Below are 10,433 nucleotides of genomic sequence, written 5' to 3' on the forward strand. Positions count from 1 at the left end.
GAGTGACACCAAGTGTAGCTTCATATTCTTCACTCATAGCTGGTCTCGGTAGAGAAGGGGGTATGTCCAGTGCCATGAAACTCCGCCGGGAGACGGCTGAGAAGGGTGTTTGATGGACTACTTATACTGCATGGGTTCTGCAGAGAAGGAAGATTGAGCGAAACATACAATGTTTGGAATGAGTGGCAATGTGGGAGTCAAGCTTGATCTTGTCAGCTTTATCATTATTGTGTATGCAGCTTTGAAACATCATGATACAGAAAAATCATGCATGTTATTGAGGGATATGAAATGAAAAAGTGCGACGCCAGACAATGTTTTCCATACATGCATAATTGACATGCACTCAAAAGAAGGAATTATGGTTCATGCATTAAACTGTTCAGATAAGATGATTCTGGTAAATAATTCTGCAATTCAGGGCATTTGAGCAGCGCAGAGCTCCTTTGTAAATAAATGTTAGCCAGCCACTTCCTTCCTAACAATTATACTTATAATTGATATTTTGATTAATTTACAACTGAAGGGAACCTGATAAAGCTAAAGATCTCTATTTTGCCATGCGTCAACGCTCTCTTTTGCTAACATGGTGGCAGTTAAAGCATTGATCAAGTGTTCTGTAAGGTTGGGCGGATTCAGTAAACAATTGGCCTTGCAGGAGCCGGATCAATCTTAAACTAGCCCTCCTGTAGTCCTGCTCCTCGACTCTGCTTAGACTATGGTTATATTGGAGTATTAATGTGAGTACTTGATGAGAATTGATGCTGGATGTGGTAGTATTTAGTTGGGTAATTTGGGTTCACCCGTGTTAGAAGGATTACATGCTACTGCTTTTGGAAACTCAATGATACTGATGCATTTCTAGTCTGTGATTTCTGTTTTGTGACAAATTTCTTGCGTTTTCAAATATTTGCATTTGTCACTGGGTATGTGCAATATTAGGGTCAATTACTTGCTGCCACTGTGTACTGATGCATATGTTTTTTTCTACACATGGACAATACTTTCTTAACAGTCTGACTGCTGATTTGCTTTGAGCAATAAATTCATGTTGCCAGCATTTTAGATTGAGGATGTGATTTCAAAAATTGTTGAAATTTTTGAGAAGCCATGTAATATGCTGAAAATTACTATTGCCATAGTGCTATTGTAGAACACCAGGATTTGACATTTTACATTTATCTGATGCAGTTGCAAATAAAATAGCTCCGATAATAAATGCTAACTGAAGCGACATATGCAACTTCTATTATTGCAGGATCATATCATTCTAGCTCGAATGTCTTGAGCCGAGGCCCCCCTTTTGCTCCATGTTCCCCAATATGCTTACCAGCAAATAGGAGATATGCATCTCTGATTGCATGCATCTCTGCTGCTGCATTTCTTATCAACGTCCGCTCTCGAGGCTGTGTCTTTGAGCAGGATATGCCAAGCCTGAAGACAGAAAGCAAGCACTCCTGGATTCTACTACTGGTAATATCATCCTTTGGTTCTCCATGCAGCCAGATTGTTGGGTCAGCTATCTCCAAGGTTCTGTCAGGAAGAGCATCCTCGACAAATTTATGCAGATCCAGTGAATCCCCAAATGTTTCATCTATTGGGCTTCTTCCACTAAACATCTCAAGCAGCAATATGCCAAGACTATAAATATCACCATGAGTGGATACCACAGAGCCTTCTCCATACTCTACAGTTATGCAAAGTTTTGTGGTTAGCATGCCATATTTGAGTGAAAAGTAAAAGATACTAATATTCAAGAATTCCAGTCACCTGGAGCAACATAGCCTATGGAGCCTCTTATTCCAATTGAGCTATATGAATTTTGCATCCCCCCGCTTGTATTTTCTTGAAGGATCCTTGATATGCCAAAGTCTCCAACTCGGGCGCTCATGTTGTCAGAAAGAAGAATGTTGCTTGGCTTAAGGTCACAATGGATTACCGATGGTTGACAGTAGTTGTGCAGATATTCTACTGCGTCCACAATATCGACACCAATATCAAGCCTCTGGGCAAGGCTGAGTGTGTTGCTTGTAGCGGGCTCTTGGGATTTTGGATGAAGCCAACCAGCCAAGTTACCATTGGGCATGAACTCGAAAATCAATGCCTTGAACTCTTGACCTTGGTGGTTGATGCTTGAACAAGAGGTAATGATCTTAACGAGACAACGGTGTCGTATCCTTCTCATGGCTTCACATTCAGTCTCAAAACTCTTGGAATACCTAGATTGACCAAGATTAAACACCTTGACAGCCAATGTTCTTTCCTCATTGTCCAAGACACACTTATAAACCGCTCCATAACTTCCTCTCCCAAGCAAGTTGACTTCTGAAAATTCATTAGTTCCTCTCAATAATACTTGATAGGGAATTCTCTGGTAATGGTCATCAATAGTTAAATTTTGTGATAATGTCTTGTGGCTTTGTTTGAGCCTCTTGCAAAGTATCCAAACAAGAAGAATAAGTGAAAGTGACAACAAGATTGCGCCGGCTGTTGCTAGAGAAATTACAAGAGACTTTTGCATCTTTTCTTTGTTCTTGCTTAAGGGGCTTGTGGAGCATGGAGCCAAGTGAAGTTGAGGTGTACCTCCACACAAATTGACATTCCCATCAACTGCTAAGTAAGTGATGTTTCGGAAAACACCTTCATTTGGCACCTCGCCTTGCAAATTATTGAAGGATACATCCAATTTAAATAATAATGTCAAATTCTGTAGAGCTACTGGTATTGACCCTGACAAGTTATTGTGTGCTAGGTACAGTTCCTGCAGGTTTCCAATGCTAGCAAGGGCATCAGGAATATCACCAGATAACTTGTTCATGGTCAGGTTCAGTATACTGAGCCCCTTTATATTCTTCAGTGACTGAGGTATGCTTCCCTCAAAGGAATTATTGTCTAATGATAGCCATTGCAACACTACGCAGTTCTGAATACTGTCGGGTATCTTGCCAGATAACTGGTTTCCTGCTAGAATTAGTATGTTAAGGTTTGCCAAGCTACCAACATCATTAGGAAGGGGTCCAGAAAAGGAATTGTATGACAAGTCCAAGTACCAAGATAGGCTGGATAATTTAAAAATCTCTCTGGGAATTGAACCGTTAAGTTGGTGATTCTTTGACAAGTCAAGTACGAAGAGGTTTTTCAACTCCCCCATGCTTGCCGGAATTGGCCCCTCCAAGTTGTTGTTGTATGCATAAAACCTATTCAATTGTGAAAGATTTCCCAGAGATGCCGGTATGAGGCCAGACAACGTATTATTGTACAAGCCCAGCTCAATCAAGTTCTCTAGCTTACCAATGCTATCCGGAATCACTCCTGATATGGAAGTATTTGCTATTAGCACCACATTGAGACCAACCAGATTGCCAATATCTGCGGGTATACTCCCAGAGATCCTAGTGTCATCTAAGTATAACTGTTGGAGAGTTGTCGAGAGGTTTACAATTGAACCTGGTAGTTGTCCTCCAAAGGAATTGTTGCTGAGTATCAATTTCTGCAGTTGGCTGCAGTTTTCCAAAGAAGTGATGAATTCCCACCCCTTGTTGTCGTTCGCTTCAAGCTTATTGTCAGCCAAGTTCAGATATTGGAGTGCTCCCATCTTCCCCAATGTGGGAGGCACATGCCCACTAAACCCATTCTGCACGAGGCCAAGTGCTACGAGGGAAGAAATGTTTGATATCGAGGAGGGGATGGTTCCTGTGAAGTGATTTCCACCCAAGGCAAGGGTTTTCATCATGGGGAACTTGCTTCCGATATCATCCGGAATGCTGCCGTACAGCATATTTACCCCTACATTAAGTACTTCCAGAGATGACAAGTTGTACAGAGAATCTGGAAGCATACCAGAGAGGTTGTTTCTGACGACAGTGAACTGCCGCATGTTGTGGAGGGTGCCGAGCCCTGGCGGGATTGAGCCCACGAGTTGGTTAAGGCCGAGATCAAGGTTTTGCAGATAGGACAGATTGGCCAGCGATGCCGGGATGGGCCCTGTGAAGCTGTTGTTTCTCAGCGAGACTACTTCCAGGGACGCGAGCTTGTCGCCGAGCTCGGTTGGGATGCGCCCGCCAAGCTTGTTGTTGCGCAGTCTCATCTCGGTCATGCTGACGCATGAGCTCAGGTTCACAGGGAACGTGCCGGAGAAGGAGTTGTCGCTCAAGTCGAGCCTCCGCAAGCGACGGAGCCGGCCAAGGCTTGCTGGAATCTCCCCATGGAACCAGTTGAAGCTCAGGTTGAGCGTCCGCAGGAACGTGAGGTTCCCAAGGGCTGGGGAGAGCGCTCCGACGAGCGCCCTGCCGTCCAAGCGCAGCGCCACAGCCCGCTTCGGCGTCCAGCGGCCGCACGTCACACCCTCCCAGCTGCAGAAGCCGGCGCTGCTGTTCCAGGAGGCCAGCGCGCTGCCGTCGCTGATCTGCTCTCTGAAAGCAAGCAGCGCGGCCTCGTCGCCGGCGCTCACCACGGCGATCGTCAGAGCAAGTACTACTGACCACGGGAAGCTCATGATCCCCATTGCCATGCCCATACTGGTTCGGTGGTTCCAACTATGGGTCTCCAAATAGCAGTTTCTCCCTCTTCAGATATAACCTGATCTGGTCATACGTGCCTGTGCCTTTGCCTCCTTGCATTTATTTATTCGTCTGAAAGCATAGTGCTACAATTTCAACAGCTCCTTCACCGCTCGGCTGACTTTCAGGAAATGATGTAGACCTTCAGTCCTCTTTTTGACAAACCTGCATGATTGCTTCTCGGGAGTTGACAACCATCTGTGCGTCGAATCGATCAGCGATGACCACGACGAGCCGACGACAGCCTAACGGTGTCACACAGGGATTGAGCTGAAGATGCTCGGGGCCGAAGTCGAAAACCGTTGTAACTAGGGTATTCCTGAGCAATTCGAGAGTCCGACGGACAGGAAGATGATGTGTCCTTGGACTGTCTCGTTCCTTCAGAGCTTTTTCTAAATCAAAACGCAGTAGTAGATAGGTGCATGTATCTGGAACACTGAAGATGGGGTTCATAATTCAGATGCTTTACTTCGGTTTTATTTATATCTATTACTCCCTCCGTTCGGAATTACTTGTCACACAAAATGGATGTATCTACAACTAAAATACATCTAGATACATTCATTTCTTGGACGAGTAATTCCGAACGGAGGGAATATATATCTATCTCTGGCTGGCTTCCGTGCGTTGATGCTGCCTGCACGTATCTGGCGTGTTGAGAACAGGGAGAGATATGGTGTGGACAGGGTCGGTGACGCCATGATCCGTTTTAATATTCGGTCACACATGGTGTGCTACTTGCCTTGCCTTGCTGATATAATATCTCTGCAGTGCAATCCAGCTTCTTTTGTTGACCCTGTGAGGCTCAATTCAAACTCCTGCTGCTACCAAGGTACTGTCGGTGTTTATATTTTTAGTGTTGTCAATCTGATCCGATCCACTAGGCGTTCCTGGAAACTGTCGGAGACCGGTGCTGATGCATTCCTAATTCATGATTTCTTTTTACTGAAGATTTAAGCTGTTCTGCTTTCCTAATCTCATACTCCGTTCGTAAACTAATATAAGGACATTTAGATCACTATTTTAGTTATCTAACGCTTTTATATTCATTTAAAAAGGGAGTACTGTATTGTCTACCATATCCATCTGCTGTTGCTGTGCCTCCGCGGCGCAGTCTGAATTCTCCGTCTACCGGTCATATCTGAAGCGTGTGTACAGTTTCAGAACAGAAATCAGTTATAGGTACAAGAATGGATATAGGAATAAGCAACTCCATTGCACTCTAATTTGTTCAGAATGGACATGAAAACTTTTTGGTTGGTTTGCGTCATACCTTATAACTAAGCTACTCCATTTAACCCGTTTAAAAAAAATACTAACTACCGTTGTACTCCCTCCATTCCTAAATATAAGTCTTTTTAGAGATTCCAATATGAACTACGTACAGTGCAAATGAGTAAATCTATACTATAAACTACGTCTATATACATCCGTATGTAGTAGTTATGATTCTGAAATGTGCTGACCTCTTCAGATAGCTAGCTGTTGGATGTATTTGAGCTAGAGGCTAGAGGGATGGGCTATATGTGCAAAGAAGCAAAAACAGATTAAAAAAAAGAAAAAGTATGTCAAGAGTGGGATTTGAACCCACGCCCTTTCGGACCAGTACCTGAAACTGGCGAATTAGACCAACTCGGCCATCTTGACGTTTTGTTCACTTTGACGAAATTACGATTTATATAGGCTGACTAGTTCCCAAACTCACGAATGTCACAATCGTTTTCATTTATTTTCATTTATTTGGTCCGGTAAAGTTGCACGGAGAATGCAAAACTGTGTGCGTAATTCAGCAATTCCTTAGTATCCTTCTGGAGTGGCCTCCTCTATAATCTGAAGGTGTCTCGTATGCTTCTCAAGCTTGACATCGTCGGGGCTTTTGACTCCGAGGTCTCTTGGCCCTTCCTCCTCAGGCAACTCGGCTTTGGCTCTTGTGAGCGGGAGTGGAATTTTGACTTCCTGTCTTCGACGTCCATGTGTGTACTTCAATAGCGTGTTGGGTCTACTGATTGGTCACAAGTAGCAACAAAGGGGCTTGTTAAGGCGACCCCTTATCACTGATGATATTTACGCTTGTCATGAACATCCTCAACTCCATGACCCAACGTGTGGTGCAACATGGGGTCCTCCACCGCGTCACTATGCATCATGCGACATCTGTGGTGTGCCGTGTGCTGATGATATAGTGATCCTCTGTCACTCAGACAAACGCAACATCCTCGCCATTAGAGAGCTCCTTTGAGTCTTTGGCATTGCTTCCAGACTGCACACCAACTACTCCGGATCCAAATGTTTGCTCCAAATGTTTGCTGGACCAGTTGAACATCATTGGAAACGAGATGGCGTGTCCCATCGCGAATTTCCCTATCCCCTCCCTCGGTCTCCCACTAGTAGGTTCCAGATGCCCATCTGTCCCGGTTCTGGAACCGGGACTAAAGGGTCGGTACTAAAACCCATGACCTTTAGTCCCGGTTCACTCGCGAACCGGGATAGATGGGGCTCCACGTGGCCGCTGCGGCTTGCCCAGGCAGGAGGGACTTTAGTCCCGGATGGTAACACCAACCAGGACCAAAAAGCATCCACGCATCAGCAGTTCAAAGGCTGGGGTTTTCATTTTTTTAAAAGGGGGGTTGGGGTTTTTTGAGGGTTAATTTAATTAGGGGTTTCATATATTGTGTTAGCTAGCTAGTAGAGAGAAGTGACCTCTCTTATCTTCGTGCTTGGTCGACGCTACGTACTATACGTATAAAGGACTCGACACGCTAGCTAGTAAGAAATGAAGGAAACTATTAAGTACAGAAGATCGTCATGAACGTATACAAAGAGAAGTGATCGACCTCTCCTTCTCCGAGAGATTGGTCAAACAACAATTTTTCGTATATCTATCCGACGCTACTAGCTACATATATACAATATAAGATCTATTACAATCCTTAAAGTCTGAAGTCAAGTGCCACATGGTATTCTTCGGCTTTCTTGATGACATGGTCAAGAAAGAATCCCGTCAATTCCTCTTGAATTGCTTTTATGCGATCATGTGGTAGGAGCTCATCCCGCAGCTGCCAGATCTAAATCGAAGAAGAGGGTCAATACATGTGTATGAATGGAACTCAACACAAATGATGGTAATTAATAAAATACAATTGTGGATATTTTTGCTTATGCACTTGATATTGTTTTTTGTAGCCCCGCTTATTCTTGGCCGTCTCGTTGTAGATGAACTCGCAAACGTAGTATCCACAAAAATCATTTCCTTGTTCCTGCCACAAGCACTTTACGAGAAATAGAGGTCAATCAAACTGATAAGCATGCTAAATGGTATTGATGAAACTAGCTACAATCAGTGGGAGATGCGCGGAACTAGGTAGTAGTACTTACTTTCGGTTGTTTAAATGTCAGCTCGGTCGGCAGTCCCGGAGAAATTGCGGTGAACTTTTTCCAAACTCTACCAGACAAAGAAAATAATTACTTGATATCACGAAATGAACAAAGTTGCCGATATGGTGCGATAATGATCGATTGAACTTACTTCTAGAGCATTCCAGTCATGTCTGCATAGTCCTCGAGATCTTTTCTTCTCGAGTCTAAGACGATTACTTCTCCCTTCTCAAGCTTAATCACTAGGAGAATAAAGTGGAAGCGGCGCACGCATGCACAACTCATTAGTTACATGACTATAACCTCGAGTAATAAGGAAAACCGAATATGCACAAAATAGTAACACTCACTTGAAGTTGTAAGGAAAGAGTATTTTATCTTTGTTTTGATTTTTGAGCAACGATTTGAGCAAGTTGTCCTCGCCTCTTCGGCTTTGTGTTTGACCGTGCATTCATGTATGACATTTGGGTTAATGAACCCAATGTCATAGATTTGTGCTTTTCTGCATTTGACGATCTTTAATCTGCATAATATAATGAGGATAATTATATATACATGCAATGAAAGAGCTGAGCTATATAGAGAGAGGCTTAATTACAGAAAGTAGTACTTACAGACAGTAGCAAGCCACCAGTGATTTTTCGAGGGCCTGTTGATTGTAGAACTAGAAAAACTCATCAAAATCAACAGTTAACAGTTCTTGGCCAATGAAGTTGTGGTCCTCTTTAATCAGCATCGACAAAGCATCCTTCCCAGACTTGCTACAGGTTTTCATGTACCAGTCATGGAATCTTTGCATCATCGTTGTTAGAGAAAGAGTATCTTTGACGAGAGGCTTCCGGTAATGCTATTTGAATTCGTCCACCTCCATTGTTTCAAATTCTACATCGTCGGGCATGTAATCACCAATAGTGAAACCGGGTAGTAGCGGCTGATTTGCAGTGATATCGCTAGACACCTTGAGTGGGGAGAATGATTGGTTCTCCTGTTCTCTGAGCTGAGGATTTTTCTTCCCACTTCTTCGTTCTTTTAACCTTTTGTCAGTTGAAGTACTTCCCGACTGGCGCGCTTCTTGCAATGTCTTTTTAAGACAGCAGAGATGGTTGTTATCCGGCGAACGCGGTGGTGGTCGCCTCAGGGCATTGAGAGTGTGCTTCGCTTTCACCGGATCTATCTTCTCCTCTAGAGGTGGATGTTTCATAGCTCTTTTCATTTCAAAGAAGTCCTTCACTTGGGCTTGAAGGATGTGGTCGTTTTCCTCCACGGTCTCTCGTATGTAACTTCTCTACAGACTTGAGAGATGGACCGAATCTGTATTGCCTCCCGCCTCTGACTGTACTGCTAGATGCCGGAGCGGCGACAACTCTCTTCCATGATGCTGACGAGTAGTAGAAGGAGGCGGAGTGGTTCGACGCGCCGGAGCAGCCGGAGCGGTGGCGTCTATGTTCCGCCGTTGCCGATGAGGCGAAGGAGGAGGCGGGCTGCTCGGATGCGCCGGAGCAGGCGGAGAAGGAGGCGGAGTGCCGTCCTCACGCGCCGGAGCAGGAGGCGGAGTGCCCTGATCACTCGCCGAAGGAGGAGGAGGAGCCGGAGTGCCCAGCTGACTTGCCGGAGGAGGAGGAGGAGGAGGCGAAGGCCTGAAGTTTAGAAGCTTGATGTGCTCCTTCCGCCATAGACATGGAGTCTTCAGAGCAAGATCTAGCCGAGTCTCCCATTCACCTATAGGGTGGTCAAGCTGGAGCTCCTCAAATCTCTCTGTTATTTCATCCACCATCACAACAGCATAGCCTTATGGAATCGGAAGGCAGTGAAAAGTTGCATCGGGTTTAGGAGAGAACACAGAGCCGACAGTCGCCTTGACTTTGAGGTTTTGCCATTGCATCATAAGCTGGCACTGGTGTGACTCTGTGATAGCATCCACGGGGTAGCTAGGAGCCGTGAAGTCAGGCTGTTGAACGAGCTCGATGGAAGCCACGCTGCTTCTCCGCTGAGATGGCGGGGTAGCTTCTGGGGTAGCTTGGGCAGGATCTCGCTAGTTCTCAACAGCTTGTCGTTCCTCTAGCTTTCGTACCCTTGCATTCAGCTTCTGCAGTTCACTCAGCTCCACTTTCCTCCTCCTCTCTTGGGTTTTGTAACCGCCTGCGTTGGAAAACCCAACCTTCCATGCAACGGAGCCTAGCGTGCCTCGTGTTCGTCCAGGGTGCTCAGGATTCCCGGGGGCCTGTGTGAGCTCGTCGTTCTCTCTGTCGGGACAAACGTCCCTTGCTGCGCTGCGGCGATATACTTCTGAAGCTTCTTGACGGGTATTTCAAGTTGCTCGTTCGTCCAAATGCACTTCCCTGTTTCAGGGTCCAAGGTTCCCTCAACCCTGAAGAACCAAGTCCTTGAACGGACTGGCCAGTTCAATGTCTTTGGTTCGACCCCTTTAGCAATCAGGTCACTCTCAGCCTTGTCTCACAACGGCCGGGCTTTGAGGTAGCCACCTGACCCCTTGCGATG

General features: G+C 45.3%; 1 protein-coding gene across 1 annotated transcript; it reads right to left on the reverse strand.

Annotated features, from left to right (window-relative positions):
- Positions 1-1,127: 1,127 nt before the first annotated feature.
- On the reverse strand, positions 1,128-4,773 carry LOC119274663 (probable LRR receptor-like serine/threonine-protein kinase At3g47570). The gene is made up of 2 exons (XM_037555388.1): positions 1,771-4,773; positions 1,128-1,687 (listed from the first exon to the last, which is right to left on the reverse strand). Exons 1-2 carry the CDS (start codon positions 4,514-4,516, stop codon positions 1,266-1,268), a joined length of 3,168 nt encoding a protein of 1,055 aa, XP_037411285.1. The 5' UTR covers positions 4,517-4,773; the 3' UTR covers positions 1,128-1,265.
- Between the last annotated feature and the right edge of the window lie 5,660 nt (positions 4,774-10,433).

The sequence above is a fragment of the Triticum dicoccoides genome, chromosome 3B (genome assembly GCF_002162155.2).
Source record: "Triticum dicoccoides isolate Atlit2015 ecotype Zavitan chromosome 3B, WEW_v2.0, whole genome shotgun sequence".
NCBI lineage: Eukaryota > Viridiplantae > Streptophyta > Magnoliopsida > Poales > Poaceae > Triticum > Triticum dicoccoides.